The 18097-nt window shown below is 41.3% G+C and overlaps 1 protein-coding gene across 5 annotated transcripts in view; it reads left to right on the top strand.

Annotated features, from left to right (window-relative positions):
• Window positions 1-1937: 1937 nt before the first annotated feature.
• Window positions 1938-18097, top strand: part of STX1A (syntaxin 1A) — a 56733-nt gene continuing 40573 nt past the window's right edge. For 2 of the 5 annotated variants that reach the window (XM_039346235.1, XM_039346237.1), the window contains exon 1: window positions 1940-2284. In XM_039346235.1, the coding sequence (XP_039202169.1) occupies window positions 2255-2284 (30 nt within the window). In that variant the 5' untranslated portion in view covers window positions 1940-2254. Of the gene's footprint in view, window positions 2285-18097 lie in introns of all 5 variants that reach the window. The other 3 variants (XM_039346234.1, XM_039346232.1, XM_039346233.1) reach the window with 3 other exon arrangements.

Here is an 18097-nt window from a genome sequence, read left to right as displayed (position 1 = left end):
TAACCAAGTAGACAGGGTTGCTGTAACAGGCTAAAGAAAAGAAGTGGTAAAATAATTAAAACTAAAATTAATATGCTGTCCAAATGCAGCTGCTAAATTTGTAATTGACCTGATTAAATGTGTTCTGTGACCACAATTGCAGAGTTTCACACCTGACTAGGAATTTGAATCTGGTCTCCTCAGTCCTATTCCCATAGGATGAATTTACATATTATATTAAGCTATAGCTTGTTACACTATGGCACACTGAACAAACTACAAATGATGAAATACATTTAATACACTCAGCCATAAATCAGTGCTTTCAACAGTAGCTGGGTTCATGATATCCTAACTCACAAGCAAACTTGACATACAATGACTTGCTCAGATTCCCATTAATCCATAGAATTTAGCTAAGGTTTATTCAACTGACCTACTTTTAATGGCTTGCTTAATATACTAAAACATAAATGTAATTACATAGGCAAGTTTTGTACACAAGGTAAGTTTAACTGTGATTGGAATGTTTCTGATTCAATGTCTTATTTCAACAGCAATTGGAATTGTAGATTAGAGTTTTTTTAACATGATTATTTTTGTGTTTATTATTCTTGCTCTACATTGCCCATGGTTACATTGTTTGAGCTGGTTGGCTTGTTAAATCCAATAAATAAATAAATCAGAAGATACTCATTTTCAGGACAGCAATAAAACCAACACATAACCTGAACACAGAAACTCAGTAAAAGATTCATAAACCTACTTATCCTTCTGCAACTCTAAGGAGTATGATGATCCTTAGATTTCAGCTTATAAAGGAAGAAGAATAGAGTACAATAACAAGGAAGATATTTTTATAAGGACTTTGAATTGTGGGGTGGGAGATTCTAGGATTCTGGTTTGCTGTCCTAGGGAAATAAGGAAAATCAGATTTGTTAAGAAATTCTGTGTCCCTGGGGCATTTGGAAAACAACACTGTCTCTGTTAGCAGGTGGAAGAACATGAATGGGATTAGTCTCCCATGATCCAATTATAACTGTTATAATTCCTTTACAGTATTTGCCTTACTCAATTGCACAGGGCTGGATCTTCCCTGCCTCTAATAATTTCATTCTGCCTTTGTTAATGTTGAGCAAACCATTTTTTCCCAGCAAGGAAAGAGGGGGGGGGAAATAGTTGTTTAGAGGGGGAAATAGTTCATTTGAATCTAACAGAGCTATTAAAATAGGGAACTGTACCTGGTCCCTGTCAGGTTGGCCAATTCCCATCTCATTTCAACCTTAAGAATTCACAAGTCTAAAGATGCTGAAATGCTTTTAGAACTAACTTTTGTTGTTAGGATCCTTGTTTGAAACCCACCTGTAATTTGCACAGCACGAATGGAAATACAGGGGCTTTCCTTCAGAAAACCATTATGGAACTGCAACCCTTTTCAATTTTATGTTTAATGGGAAGCTCCAGTTTCAATCCAGTATAGCTTGCTCCGAAATAAGCCTTATTGCACTAAGTAGGACTGGGAATAAACATGCATCAGGTCCAGCCATACATCTTAGTCCACTGTGCATCTCTGAGCATGTTTAGAGTGCATAGGGAAAAAAGATTACAGTACAAGTTGTCCTCAACTTACCACCACAATTGAGTCCAAAATGCTAAGTGAGGCAGTTGTTAAGTGAATTTTGCCCCATTTTACGACCTTTCTTGCCACACTTGTTAAATGAATCACTGCAATTGTTAAGTAACACGGTTGTTAAGTGAATTTGGCTTCTCTATTGACTCTGCTTATCAGAGACTCAAAAGGTGATGACATGATCCTGAGCTATTGCAACCGTCATAAATATGAGTCAGTTGCCAAGTGTCTGAATTTTGATCGCAGTGACCATGGGGATGCTGCAACGGTCGTTAAGTGTGAAAAATGGTCATAAGTTATTTTTTCCAATGCTGTTGTAATTTCAAACGGTCACTAAATGAACTGTTGTAAGTCAAGGACTACTTGTATTAATGTTCAGGTGGGAATTATCCATCGCCGAGCAAATGCAACGACTGTGCACGTCAGAGTCCGTCAAGAGCACGTGGAATGAATTAGGATCCTCCTGCCCCCCACCAACACCGTCGCCGCTTGCAGCCCCGTCGAGTGGGTGGGGAAGGAGGGGCCGCTGCCTCCGACGCGCCAGCTCCAGCGCATGTGCCGCCTCCCGCCCCCTCTCCGCTCCTCCCCTGATCGCCCGCCCGGTGCCGGAGAGGCTAGGAGCGCAACCCAGGAGAAGCGACCGCGATGAAGGACCGGACGCAGGAGCTGCGTACGGTGAGTAATTCGGACCGAATGATTAGAGGCTGGAAGGTCTCCCCGCTGGCGGGAGAGGGAGAAGGCGATGGCGATGGCGAGGCGGCCAGACGGCGAGTCGTGCGCGGCAACAGGAGGTTCTCCGCCTTCCTTGGTCTCCGACAGCTGCTTTTCTTCGGAATCCGGAGGGACGCCCGGTCCATGGAAAAAGCTCGGAGGAGGACGGGCGGGGAAGGCGGCAGTGGCTACCTTCTCCTTTTTCTGAAGCTGGGTGCGCCTGTATCTATCTGGGGGGGGGGGGCGAGAGAGGGATGCTCTTCTTTCCCCTATTGGCGTGAGGGGCAGAGATATGGGGTCAAAAGGGTGGTGGGCTTCCTTCCACCTCAGTATCTTTTCAGCGAGCGCCCCTGTCTGTGTGGCGCGGGAAGCGGGGGCGGGAAAGTCTTTCGCAGGCGGTGGGGTGAGTTGCAAAGAGGAGGATAGATCACGAATGGATGGATGGAGCAAAGGAAGACCTGGAACTGAAAGTGTGGGTTTCTGGTGTATAAATTAGTGGTGGAATGGTGATCCATGGCCTGGATTCACCTAGCCTTAACAACTGCAAAGTAGCCTACCATACTGTGTTAACCTAGCCAGTGTGGCTGATTTAGGGGCTATGTGTAACGAGAACCCTGAAAAATTAGGCAGAAACGAGGTTCACTTAACGATGGCTGTCATATGAACACAGTTATAGAGAGAAGTGAGATGAAGCAAGGGACAGGATCCACTAAATTGAGAGTTGAACAACTGAAAGGATGTAAGAATGAAGGGAGTTTGGGGAAAAGACACTTCGGTTTTACAAGAAGATCTCGACTTACAACCATTCGTTTAGTAATTGTTTCAGAGTTATAACAGTGCTGCTGTTGCAACAGCACTGAAAAAAGTGATTTACTGTCTTGTACTTACAACTCCCATGGTCATGTAATCAAAATACGTGTGCTTGAAGACTGGCATATATTTACAATGGTTGCAGCAACCTGGGATCACGGAATCACCATTTATGATTTTCCCAGGTGGCTTCCAACAAGCAAAGTCATTGGGGAGGCCAGATTCATTTAACAGCTGTGTGATTCAGTTAACGACTGCAGATACAGCAGACCATGTGTGCTATCAAAACTGGACAAAAGGCATGTGTTCTCTCCCAGGAAACCTGTTTTATTATCTTTATTTTGTTCTAACCTTATTCTCTTGAAAATCCTGTATGACTTAATAGAGGATTGGAAGACATAGACATACATGCAATATTACTATTGTACATTTATGCAGATAACTAGGAATAGATTGTTAATTTCACTGCTGATTAGACCAAGCATGGCTTAAATCATGAAATTACTTTGTTAACAGGCAGTCTAGGAGATTGATTTATTCATAAATCTAATGGGTTGATTAATAAAAATTATGTAACTTTTGGAATGAAGGGGGGATACATATTGGAATGTTATTTTTGATTGGATAATGATAAAGATAAATTGTTATGTGATTGCTACATTTCTGCTTGCTACCTGAGTGAGTTGGTGCCTTTTGATGTTTGGTTATGTAACAAAGCCTACTTGCACATAGAAGGTGCTTCTATCTAAGTGAGGAAACATAATTATGGAATGAAATGTGGAATATTCAATCTGGAAAAAAAGAAATGAAGGCAGAGATGATAATTGGGCTCAGGATCAAGAAGGGAAGTAACAGGAAGGAATGTCAAGAACTGTTTTTCATGGCTACAGAAACTAGAATCAGAAGTAACAGGTGTGAGGTGCATTTACCTAGATCAGTGGTTCTCAACCTTTTTAATGCCGCGATCCCCAACTGGTCGTAAGTCGAGGACTACTCAACCGGTCGTAAGTCGAGGACTACTCAACTGGTGCAGCACCGTTTGCAGAATGGGACTTTTGGCGGGCTCAGCAGGGCAGAGACAGCCTGGACAATTCCTATTGGCTTTTGAAAGCCAATAGAATTAGACTCTATTCAAGAGAGTCTATTCTATTGGCTTTCAAAAGCCAATAGAATAAAAGGGAGTAGCACAGCTAAGGAAAAGGGGGGAAAAAATGGCGGACTGCGTTGTTTGGCGACCTCCGTGAAATGATCGTTTGACCCCAAATGGGGTCCCGACCCACAGGTTGAGAACCACTGACCTAGATTTTGTTTAAATATAAGGAAAATGTTTCTGGTAAGATCTATACAACAGTAAAACAGTCTACCTATAGAGCACGGGTGTTAAACTCGATCGCATCATGTGATATATCGTGACATATCGTGACTTTTTTGCCTTTGCGGAGCCGGGGTGGGCGTGGCCTGTGCGTGATGCATCCAGACCACGGGCTGCCAGTTTGACACCCCTGCTATAGAGGTTGAACTGTCAGGAGTATAGCATATACTGTAGCATATGTCCACAACTCTTTAAACATAGAACATAAAATAATAGGGTTGAAAGGGACCTTAGAGGTCTTCTAATTAACACTCCGCTCAAACATGAGACTTTATACCATTCCGGACAAATGGCTGTACAGTCTCTTCTTGAAAACTTCCAGTGATGGAGTACCCATAATTTCAGGCTGTAAGCCATTCCACTAATTAACTGTTTTCGCTGTCAGGAAATTTCTCCATAGTTCTACATTGGAGCTATCTTTAATGATCATCCAAAGCAGTTGCATCATTTCCTAGGATCATGTAATAGCTTTAGAGCAGGGATGTCAAACTCGCAACGTCACGTGACTTTTTTTCCATTGCCAGCAATGGGTTGGACTCGGTTTCAGCATGACGCACCCGGTCAGTGGGCCAGCAGTTTGACACCCCTGCTTTAAAGGGCAGCCACATGATATAGAGCAGGGGTCTTCAAGGCACTCTGGCTGAGGAATTCTGGGAGTTGAAGTCCACAATTCATAAAAAGTTTGAAGACCCCTGATGTAGGAGGAAAATGTGGTTCCTTTAAAGAGTTACAGACTGATTTCATATCAGATACTGAAGCACATATTTGGAATTAAATCCAGAGTGCTTCTGGGTCCGGAATATGCGCTCTAGCTCTGGAGAGGTGCCATATAAAATCCAAGAAGCTGTTAGAAGAAATCTTCCTTCAAATAATGGAAATTTTCCCAGATTAGTACAAAACCCCTATAAATTTGGCAAAAGCAATATAAACAGTAAAGATACAAGATAATATACTGACAGCTGTATACAAAAGGTAGTTAAGACAATTAAAAAAATCCATTTAATTACATTTGAAAAAAGAATCTGACTAACCTGAGGCTGTAAAAGTGGAAATTGCAGAAAACATTAAGGAATCATTCATTCCTGGCTTTGCTGCTGAGAATGTACAAGAGATCCCTGTATGGCAGTTCAACAGAGGCAACAACAGATGAGATTATATATAAAATGGCAAATTAAAAATAATTCTCTGCTTCAGAATGCAAATATGAAACTGCTGACTTGAAACATATGCAACTTATAGAAAAAAATTGTTATGTTTTGACTGGAAAATAAACAGATAAGCACCAGTTTGTGTAGTGGTTAAGGCCTCAAGCTAGAAACAGGAAGACCATGAGTTCTAATCCTGCCTTGGGGAACAATGTGAACTGGGTGACTTTGAGGCAGTCGCTCTCTCTCAGTTCTAGGAAGGGGGCCATAGGAAACCACTTCCAAAAAGTCTTGCCAGAAAACTACACAGATTTGTGTGCCATAAAATCAAAATCAACTTTTTGGTCAAGATTTTTCTGGACATGCTGGCAACTATTCTGTGAATTAGCCCCTTTAGCAGCCATTTTGTAAATGTGTCCATCAACTTAATAAGAACTGTACCTCAAGTAATGCCTTTGACTTGGCTTGATTATTAAGAGGTTTCTAAAAATTTTATGCAAGCAGAAAAGAGGAGGCTATGATTTTACAAATCAAAATGGTCTTCATGGGATTGGAGCAAGTAGTTTTCCATGTAGTTTGCAGTATTATAGAAATATTTTGCTATTGCCTTCTTCCAGGATGAGTGTCCAATAGCTCCCTCCAGATATTGATCAAAACTGATCTTGTCTGTCTTTGCTGTAAACAAAGTCTAAGTAAGCACAGTTGGCTGGGTCTGCATGATATGCTGCTGCAGTCTGTGGTCCTCCAGATCATGCTGAAATATAATCAAGTTGGTGGAGCAAATAATGAGGAATCCTGAATTCATCAACATTTGGAGAGCCATGGATTGCTTTCTCCCTTGCTAAGCCACAAACTACTTTATAACCCCTGGCTACATGTCCCTACAAAACAGATTTTGAATTAGCACAACCTATGACTGCAGCTTGCTATTGTAAATAATGTAGCATTATTCTTCAGATTTTATTTTAACAAGTTGCTTGTTTTCAGTAAGAAACCCTGACTTTTGAAAGGAAGCAGCTGAATAGGATCTGGCTTCCCTGCCCCCATCCCATCTGCTACACAAGCCAATAAAGCCAAGCATCTGTTTATTTATTAAATTTATATGCTGCCTGCCTCACAGTTCACATGTGTACATTGAATATCTAGAACCCTTTTGATATTTTTCCACAAGTTCTGTGGCCTGGGCAACTTTATTTTTGTCTGGTAAACATAGGCATTATCATGTGAATGTCTATAGCAGGGGTGTCAAACTCAATTTCATTGGGGGCCGCATCAGCATTGCGGTTGTCCTCGGGGGACTGGGTAGGTGTGGCCAGGGTGGGCACGGCCTACTGGGTGGGTGTGGCTGGAGTGGGTGTGGCCTACTGGGTGGGCGTGGCCAGCTCTTCATCGTTCGCATCAAGGGTGCCTGTGGGCCTGGGCAGGAGTGGACAGATCTGAGGGTCTCTGGCAGAAGGTGAGGGCCATTTGCTGGCCACTTTCAGGCGATGGTGCATTTCTTCAGTCCTCACAAAGGGTGATACCTCCCCAACGTGCGCCCAGGGGCCGGTCCCTTGCTGTTTCCAAATGGCCTTGTGGAGCTAAGACTGAATGTATTTCAGCATAGATGGCCACCACAAAATTGTACATTGGCTCCTGGCTGGCCTGAGCCAGGGACAAGGCAGTGGGGGCTGTTTCCTCACTGTTTCCAGGATGGTTTCACGGGCCATATGAAACCACATCGCGGGCCGCATCTGGCGCCCGGGCCTTGTCTTTGACATGTCTGGTCTATAGAGATTCTCAGTCATCCAGGTTATAGTTGTCTCAAAGATGCTTTTTCAAAAGGCAACTGGGCTGCTTTTTCTTTGAGGAAGAAGATGATGTTTCTCATTCAAGAAGCTTCAATTGATGAAGCTTCTTGGATGAGAAGCAAAACAATCCAGCTGTCTTTTGAAAAAGCACCTTTGAGACATTATCATGTCTCAAATCCAGCCTCAGATCTGGGTGGCAGCGGCCTGGAAAAAGCCTCCGACACTCCGATCCAGCCTCCAGAGGCATGCAGAAGCGTCCCCCAGCTTCGGTTCTCTTGCAGAGAACAGAGGCCTAAGGTACTATGAGATCACACAAGATCAGTAGCGTGAGATCTCGCCCCACTGATCTTGCATGATTTTGCGTTACTTTAGGCCTCCATTCTCTGCGAACGCACCAAAGGCCTGGAGCAGCCAAGAAAGCAAAAGACCTCGATTTTCGCAGGGTGAGTATTGAAGACCTGGTGCCTAGGGAGACCTGGCCGGGAGTGGGGAGGCAGGGAATAACCAGGGTGAATGTTGCAGAGCCTCTGCAGTTGCTCGTAAGGGTGAACGAATGCCGTGGTGCTGCAATACTTGTAATTTTGGGACTTGCTCTTAAGCACTAAGGGGCGCTTATCATGTAACTTCAAACGAGTGTTAAGTGAACGCTTGTTACTTGGGGATTATCTGTATTTGGTATCTACAAGGGCGCCCTAGTGAAGATCTTTGCTGAAAGTGTAGATTTGCTATAACCATTTTTTAAGGCAGGTGTGGTGCCATTCTCCACATTAATTTTTAGAGTTGTATCCCACCATTCCTCTAAGGGAGCTTACATGGGTGGGGAGTCCACTTCCATTTATTTCCCAACAACAACCCTGTGAAATAGTTTGGACGGAGAGAGAGAGAGCAGCTGATTTTCCCCAATACACTAAACATGGTTACTGACTCAATCCATTTGTTGGATTAGCATAGTATCTTGAATAAAAACTAAATAATAAGCACAAAATTGAAACATTTGTAAAACTAATTCAGTGATTGTCCCCAATCACTGTAGTGAAATGGGAACTCAGGTCTCCTAATACAGTATAAGCCCAGTACTTTAACTACTGGGGTATGCTGCATTGGTGGAAAAAAAAAATCCCTGCTTTTAATATGAATGTGATGCCTGCTTGTGAGATATTAAACAGTCCTACTTTTTCTACACTTTAAATTATAAATTATTCAGGGCTGAAGGATGGCAACTTTCATTTGCCTATCTCTGTGAGGGAAGATTAAAGTGAATTTCAGTTTATGAAAAGAAGATGACTGGGAGGAATATGGTTGGGAAGTTCACAAATTTATGAAGAGAAAAAAATAAAAGCTTCTTTCCTTTGTGTCTTTAATGGGAGAGTTCCCAGTTCAATTTATTGATAGTAGCTTTCCATGAAAGGCCCAGAGCTTAGAGACAGCAGATTTAATTTTCATATAGATGACTCCAAATTTAATCCATGTCACCTGCAATTAGAAGCCAGGAACTAATCATCAGAATAGCCTGCCAGTTGGAGGAAACTGTGCCTGGGTTCATACAGTGTGATAAATTTGATTTAATCGTGATTTGTTGAACAAATCATAGTCTGAGTTATTTAGTATGGCCAGTCATTCTGCAAACTATGCATTAAAAACGTAACAGCAAAGCATAAAGCACAAAGCACAAAGGCTAGAAAGAGGAGATTGCAAGTTTCAGTTCCTCCTTAGCCATGTAAGCCAACTGGGTGATGTCTACCTCATAAGTGCACATCCTCCTATCTGGATTGTAAAACATCCATCTTGAGCAAGATATAAAGATCAGTACTCAACTATTATAGGTAGAGTGCCGCTCTGATTTTGGGAGAAGACAGCTACATATGACAAAAAAGGACTTGTTTTTTAAATACACCTCCCCCCCATAAGACAAAATGTCTTTAATAAAGAGAGTAGGCAGATATTTTGTCATTAGTAGCTACAGAGAAAGTAGAAAGCTTCCATATCACTGTGACTAATAGATGCTATGGATTAAAAGAACATAGGGAGGTCCTTCCTATCATGACCTTTCTGGAAACTTATGGTTGTCCACTTTTGGAAGCAGGATGCTAAATAAAATGGATATTGAAGGTTTGAAAGGAAAAAAATAAGGAAAAAATTGCAGCTGGAAGGAAGTACCTCTGCTTAAACTGAAGTTTAAGAGAGAGACCTCTCATAGCGGCCTCATTAACAAGCAAACCCTTTCATTGCCTAGTAGAGAAATGGGAAAGCTGGCATCTATTTAAAACTCATGGAAGACTGCCTGTTGTCACTTCATCCTCAAAGGAGGAGGATTCTTATTCTTAATTAATATTCCACTTTTAAGAAATGAAATCTCTCAGTCTCCCAGTGTGTTGAGAGGACTGTAACTTTACAAATAAACTTTTAACAGACGGGGATTCTCTCCCCTCATTTCCAGCCCTCCCCCCTTTATGTTAACTAGCTATTCCTCAAATTGACTTATTGGATACCTCTTGATTTGGGCCTAGTGATTATTATTTATTTATTATTTCAACTGGTGCATTCTTGTAGAAATGGCTACTTAAGAGCTGGCAGTCATCATTTAGGCACTGAATGGCATTTAGTTATCCTTTTTTCTGTAACTGGATTCATTTGGCTTTTGCTTAGATTGTACTTTTTTTCTTCACAAAACCATTGATGTTCTAAGACTGTACCTGTCTTGCCGTGGCAGATCCTGCACTGTCATTTTTGCATTGTGTTGTCTTCATCTCAGATCTGCAACTTTACTGAATGACCCAGCTTGATGACCCAAAATGATCCTCTAGTCATTTTCCCTTCAGTGTGAATAATTTTATTAATGTAATTTATTTTCCAGTTCTTTTTTAAATCACAAAATGTTGTATTAACATGGATATATGCACCATTGTCTCACTCAGTCCTGCGTAGTTCTCTTAATCGTGATGATGTTCAATTTTTAGTTGAAATTTGCAGAAAAAGAGAAGTACAAATAAGGGCAAGGCACTTGTGAAAGTCATCTCGATATTACTTTGGCAGCAAGCTTTAAATGTTTACAACACTGTTTTTTTTTCTAGCGTGGTCACAAGGAGTCAAGAACAACTTGATGGCGCATAATGTGCCTTTTCTCTTAAATATTATTTGCTTCCCTCTTTCTCCTTTTCTTTTGTTTTAATATACTGTATCAGCATTCTGTTTGGATGTTTACCTTTGTAGGAGCATCCTCTTTTTGCTGTTCACGAAGGGAGAAATAAAGAAAAAGAGATCCAAAGTGCCTTTTCATCTTTTGATCTGATTCAGAATATATTCCTGCCTGGAATCAGGAGGTTGGCTTCATGGCAGTGACTCGAAGCAAGTCCCTATTGTTTTGGCATGGAAAAGTGGACAGAAAAAACAAATACACTTTTTGCCTTCAGGAAGCATGCTAGAGCTTGGGCCTGAGTTGGTCATTGTGAAACAGAAGGTGGCCAATTGGATTAGATGTGGCTTTGCTATCTTGCTAATATTGTCTTGCTCAAACTGGTGATGTTCCCAAATGCAGAAATGTCATTAATCACGATGAAGAGAACTGTGCAGGATTGAGACAGTGGTGTGTATATCCATGTTAATGCAAGTTTGTTAGCCTGCCAGGCAAACATATTCCCATCTTAATAATTCCTTTTCTTACACCATGGTTTGCTTTCTGTAAACTACAGCACTATTGACTCATCTTGGTAGGTGGCAGGTTAAGCAGATTCAGACTTGGCTAATAATTTAATGACATATCATCAAGAAATTCCACTTTGATAGCCTTCATTTGGAAGTTTGACAGAACATCCCAGAAGATGCAATGGCAAAACCACTTCCATATTGTTGCCAAGAAAACTATATGGTTGTATCTATGAATTCATCAGGAATTGAACTTAGTGTGGAGACTTTTGCTTGACCTAAAGCAAAAGACTTCATAACCACACTATTTGCTTTAAATTGAATGCTTTTTTATTTCTTTCCCTGATGTTGTTGTTGATATTGGTTCTTTGGTATGCCCTAGTATGGTGAACAGTTCTAGATTATTCAAAAGCATTTTAGTGATTTACGATTATGAGTTTGATTTTTTCCACCTGTTTGAACCAATATAATTTGTTTAAAAAATTATTCTATATATTTTCCTGCCATCAAAGATTAAGATCCCAAATCAGTCTTCTGTTTCTCTAGACTGGGCTTTTCTTAGATGTGTGGACCAATTCTCAGAATTTTCTCCAATACAAGTTCCGAAGTTGAAGTCTGTACAATTGAGGAGCTGAGGATAGATGCCTAGGAGTGCAGTTCAAGATATAATCAATAAACTTAATTTCCTCAATTTCAAAATGATCTTAATTCATTGCAATATTGCTACCATAAGATGATTTCAGGTCTTCCACCTTTTCACCGAAATTCATGCTCAACTTGATCATAAGTGTGGGAAGCTGACATAAAGCACTTTTTTCAGTGCCATTTTAACTTTGAATGGTCATTAAATGAATGGTTATATGTCAAGGACTACCTGTAAAAGCAATTAATTCTCTTGTCTTCTATCCTTAGCACACATGGGATGTGCTGCTACCTACCCTTTAATACAATGGTGCTGTTGGAAGTAATAAAGTGCTTTATTTGTGAAAGTTTTGAAAATCCCAAAATGATGGCATCGTGTGGCCTCTCAAAGCACCCTCTATGATAATGCCAACCATCTCCTCCTGAAAAACAGATGCTTAACCTTTGTTCCACATTTAATGGGACCAGGGTGGTTTGTTTAAAAACTGGCTAACTGGGCTAATTAGCCAGGTCTGCCTTCGCTTTAGTGTGCATTATTCTTAGCTTGGCTGAGTCCGCAATTGCTGCCTAAAAAGGCAGCTCTACCTTAGCTGCAAGCACAACGAATTTCTCCCCCCCCTCTCCCCCAGTTCTGGTCCCAAATCAATGCAGATGAAGAACTTGAAATGCAAATTGCATGTAAAGTGAGATAAATTAGGCACTCCTGTAGCAACCCTCTTTTCGCACCAGTTCAGGTTGGTTGCTGATAATTCCAGGAAAAAAAAAAAAATGACTGCTTGTTAAAAAGTGTGAGGTTACTTTCTATTTTTTAAAATGTGATTCCAAGCCTGTAGTCTCACTAGTTGTTTTATTCTCAAAATGCCAGTCTGTTCATTCACTTTTTACAGAACATCTGGACTGCAACATTAGCATATGGTTGTATTCCTAATTTTTAATTGTTCTCCAGTATTTTTACTTAACTTTGATTTCAGTGCTTATATACTATAATTATATAATTACATTGACTTCATGGCATATCACCTTCATAATCATCAAATTCATAAACCTCACACTATAACTATAGCACAGTGGTTCTCAACCTGTGGGTCGGGACCCCATTTGGGGTCGAATGACCATTTCACGGGGGTCGCCAAACCATGCTGTCCGCCATTTTTTTCCTTTTTCCCTAGCTGTCCTACTCCCTCTTATTAGTGGCCACACCCACTTGGGGGTCACCACAACATGGAGAACTGTATTATGGGGTCACGGCATTAGAAAGGTTGAGAACCACTGCTATAGCATGAGCCAATCTGCTAAAATATTATTTAGAATCGTATGTCTTTAAGTTTCCTGTTGCCAAGTCTTGCCCAAGTTATTAATTTATGTTGATCACATGGGAGGGGGGGATAGATGTATAGGTCTTTTACTTGCCTCACTGTCAATTTCTTTTTCCACTACTAGTGGCTTAGGATAAAAAGAATAACAGAATTGGAAAGGATCTTGGAATCTTCTAGACCAGGGGTCCCCAACCCCCGGTCTGTGGACTGGTACTGGGCTGTGGCATGCCAGCAACTGGTCCGCACAAACAAGCAAAGGCCCATTCGTGGGATGTAGGCAGCATACAAAATCACGCACTCTCCGGTCCATGGAAAAAACCTTCTCCAAGGAACCAACCCCTGGTGCCCAAAAAGTTGGGCACCAGGGATTGTCTCTGTTCAAGACAAACCCCTTGCTCAAGCAGGAGATCCTATACCATTTCAGAGAAATGGCTGTCCAGTCTTTTCTTAAAAATCTCCAGTGATGGAGCACTCACAACTCCTGAAGGCAAGCCATTCCGCTGGTTAATTGTTTTAACTATCAGGAAATTTCTCCTTATTTCTATCTCATATCCAGCTATGTCAAATCCTTAATGAGAAAAGTGTCTAGGAAAAATGAAAAATCCTACAATATGAGAAGCATAATCACAAGCAATCCACCTTCCAAATATGGGAAAAAATTTAAAAGAGGTCTGCACAGACATTTGAGAAACAGTCTAAAATACTGAGGAGAAAAAAGGATATGTGGAGGAAAACATAATCAGAAAAGCCTACAAAATACTTTCCAAACAGTATAGAAACTTTGTCAGAAAAGCTAAATATCAGAATGAACTGAGGTTTGTGAAAGAAACCAAAATAATAAAAATGAGGAGAAAGTGGGGAAGTGGATGGTGAGAAGGGAGAACCTCTTCTATTTTGCATCTGCCTTCTCTCAGAAGGGAAATTGATTCCAAGATGATCAGGATTATGCCATTGGGAGAAAGCGAGGATTTACAGTTTAGGATGGAAAAGATAAGAGTTTATTTTCAGTGAACTCAGGTTTCTTAGACTAGATGGATTAGCATCCTAATCCCAAAAATGCTTTTTTGAAAAGCAACTGGACTTAGTTTTTCCTTGAAGACGTTTCTTCTCTCATCCAAGAAGCTTTTTCAGTTCTTGGATGAGAACCAAAATGTCTTCAAGGAAAAACAAAGTCCAGCTGCCTTTCAAAAAAACCACCTTTGGAACAACCATGACCTGGATGACTGAGCATCTCCATAGCATTAACATCTTAGGATACCAAAAGAATTAGTGAAGGTGATCACAGAAGCACCTCAGTCATCTTTGAGAACCTCTGAAGGACTGGTGAGATTCCAGGAAATTGGACAGCAAATGTCATCCCCATCTTCAAAAAAGGAAGGAGTAAAATTAGGGAAACTACAGAACTGTCAACTTGATATCTGTCCTAGGCAAAGTCTTTGAACAGATTGTCAAGGAGCATATTTGTGAGCATCTGGATAGTTCTCTGACTATATAGACTTTCAATCAGTGAAACAAGCAGCCTCGTGACATTTTACTTCACTAGAGAATTTCAAACAGAGGCTGCATGTCATCTACCATAAATGGTTTAATGCAGTGCTTCCCAAACTGAATGAATTAATGTAAATAGGATAAAAGTGTTTTTTTTTCTTTGAGTACCAACACACAAACATATTATCCATTACAATAGGGACATTTAAATTGATTTAAAGATTGCCCTGTGCACTAAAATATATTCTAAAATCTCTCAAATTGTTTCTATTAAGACAAAAATCAATGAAATTACCAATGGTAATTTGTTGGCATTGTTTTTATAATATAGGTAGCCCTTGAGTTATGAGCATCTATTCAGTGATCATTTGAAGGTGCTGAAAGAAGGGACTTAAAACTAGTCCTCAAAGTTTGATAAGACTTTCTGATAAGCAATTTTGGATAATGAAGAAAAAAGTTTGGGAAGCATTGATCTAGTGCAGACATATCGTGGCGACTAAAACTCAGTGCAGTATTCCAAGTGTGGCCTTACCAAGGAATTATAAAGTGGTATTAACACTTTACATCAGGCATGTCAAACTTGCGACGTCATGTGACGTCGCACAACATATCGGAACTGTTTTGACATTGCCAGCAATGGGGTGGGCGTGGCTTCCGTGTGACGCATCCGGCCCACAGGCCGGCAGTTTGACACCCCTGATCTAGTGGATCTGCATTGAACAAAGATTGCCTAAATATATGGCACATTCCAACTTTATAGTTCTATGATATAAATTCCAAAAATCACCCTATGTCTGTGATAAATTGAAATTAGATTTATATGGATTATGGGCACATTTGGAATTCTGACAACATCTTGTGCTCTCAGATTGGAGGACAAAATGGTTAGCGTGATCATCCGTAAAAAAAAGTACATAGGGCAGGAAATTCCAGGAAGTGTTTGCAAGCACATGGTGCAAACTATATGGCTATAAGACAGCGGTTCTCAACCTGTGGGTTGCAACCCCATTTGGGGTCGAACGACCATTTCACGGGGGTCGCCAAACAACGCAGTCCGCCATTTTTTCCCCCTTTTCCTTAGCTGTGCTACTCCCTTTTATTCTATTGGCTTTTGAAAGCCAATAGAATAGACTCTCTTGAATAGAGTCTAATTCTATTGGCTTTCAAAAGCCAATAGGAATTGTCCAGGCTGTCTCTGCCCTGCTGAGCCCACCAAAAGTCCCAGTCTGCAAACGGTGCTGCAAGTTGTCTGCAGCTAAGGCGAGCTTTCTGGACATTTCCACCCCTCCCTGCTGAGCAACTACTAAATGTAAGTAAAAGAGGGCCGGAGATGGGAGGCTGGCAGGTGCAGGGAGGGTTGCTGGTGCGCATGGGGCCCGGTGGGTGCCTTACCTCCCTTGGGCTGGGCCAGCTGGTGGCCCAGCTGGTGACCTGCGCCATCGCTGCTGCTTGCCAGCTACGCCTTGGCCGGCGCAGGGAGCGGCACCACGCATGTGCGGCACTCCTGGGCCGAGGCGGTTGCTGGGCGACGGCCTGCGTGCTCCCTCGGCCTGCCCAGCGTGCACTCCAGCCGCAGGAGAGGAGGCGGAGCGTGCGCGCCTCCTCCTGCCCCGGCCACAGGGAAATATAGGTAGTCCTTGACTTACGACCACATGGTTGGGGGTCGCGGCATTAGGAAGGTTGAGAACCACTGCTATAAGACATAGTTGTAGGAGATGATTGGGCTGAGCCCAAGCGAGGGGTCAAAAGCATCATAAGTTCATGCACACCCACAAGAAATCTAAGTCCAGCCTATCTTGAATGCCTTCTTAATTCCCGCTCATTTCCCTTCACTGTTAGTAGCTCATATTTTTGTAGAGAGCTTAAGCTTGCAATAAATCTTTATACTGGTCCCTTCCAACTCTGTTATTCTAATTCTAACTGCCAGAATCTTCTGATTTCTCTGGTGTTGACAATGGTATACCCACAGAATTCCACCTCCTACAATGTCCGCATAAAAATTCAAGAAACCCACTGTTTCCCACAAATGATGGATTTTTGCCTGACATATGTTGATATGATTAAGTTTTCCACTTATAAACTTCTAACAAGTCGTAATTAACACAGTAGAGTAGATTTATGGACTCTCAGTATACAGATGTACTGTAAGTTCAAAGAGCTGCCTGCCTTAGAAGTAATATCCCAGAAGAGGACATGGTTAACACTACAGATGGTCAGTTGGGCTTAGCCAACTACCTTGTCTATGTCTTCAAGCTTTTATAGAACTTGTTCAGGTAGTTCCTTGGGCAACTTGATTAATTTCACTGCATAGTACAGTATACAAATCTTGGCAGATAGAAGCAATTATTCTATCATATTAACTGACAAATACATCACAGTGTGCTATTGAGAGCTGCTTTATATCCCACCAGCCAGACTGCATTAAGCTTTAAATCATTTGGGGAAGTCTCTGCTTGATAGCAAGGAAGAAAAAAGTTTATATATTAAATATGATTGCATACCATCATGTTAAATGTGGGGAATGAAACATCTGCAAGAAAACAAGCAAGCTCAGAGAACACCAAGGACACCCCTCCCCAAGTGGTAGGATTCAAATATGTGAACAACTGGTTCTCTGTGTGGATGCCACTTCAGAAGTCCATTCTGGGCCTGGGCAACAAAAAATTACCTACCGGTTCTGCTGAACTGGTGAAAACTGGCTGAATCCCACCACTGCCCCCCCCCCCAATACCATCATAATCAAGGAATGAGTCCTTACTGGAAACTGATAATTTCTCTGTGTTACAGACTGTTTGGCTGAGCCAGAGAGGCTTTTTAAGGAAATAGATGGCTGTGTTTTTATAGGTAGTCCTCAACTTACAACAGTTCATTTAGTGACCGTTCAAAGTTACAATGGTACTGAAAAAGTGACTTAAGATCATTTCTCATGATGGTTGCAGCCTTCCCATGGTCATGTGATCAAAATTCAGACACTTGGCAACTGACTCATATTTATGGCAGTTGCAGTGTCCTGGAGTCATATGATCCCCTTTGGCGACCTTCTGACAAGCAATGGGGAAGCCAGATTCACTTAACAACTGTGTTACTAACAACAACTTAAGTGTGGCAAAAAGGTGGTAAAATTCACTTAATTGTCTCACGTAGCAACAGAAATTTTGGATTCAGTTGTGGTTATAAGTTGAGGACTACCTGTATTATGGGCTTCTAGCATCCTGAATCTTCAGCAAATGATATGTCAAAAGCCCGTTATCTTTTTTCAGATTAGCCAATCTCCTTCCACCTTATATGTATCTCCAGTCTTTAATAGAAGCTGGGCATTATTTCTGAATAGTGATTTTGAAGGAGAGGTTGCCTGCAGTGCAGGCAAAGAGAAGTATTGAATGCTAATTGTTTCCATTCCAAGTCCAAGATCAGCAAACTGGAAGGAAATATCTGTAAGATGAGGAGCCTATATTGCCAGACTAATAGGATGCTAGTTCAGAAACAAGATTTTTTTTTTTAAAAAAATGTTCAGATGGCAAGAATGAGTGATTGATGATCATTATAATAGTGTATAATAATAACAAACTGTC

This window comes from Crotalus tigris, unplaced genomic scaffold, assembly GCF_016545835.1.
Source record: "Crotalus tigris isolate CLP2741 ecotype Arizona unplaced genomic scaffold, ASM1654583v1 scf7180000017987.690289119674:8195010, whole genome shotgun sequence".
In the NCBI taxonomy this organism is placed as follows: domain Eukaryota; kingdom Metazoa; phylum Chordata; class Lepidosauria; order Squamata; family Viperidae; genus Crotalus; species Crotalus tigris.
This window is presented reverse-complemented; position numbering and strand designations above follow the sequence as displayed.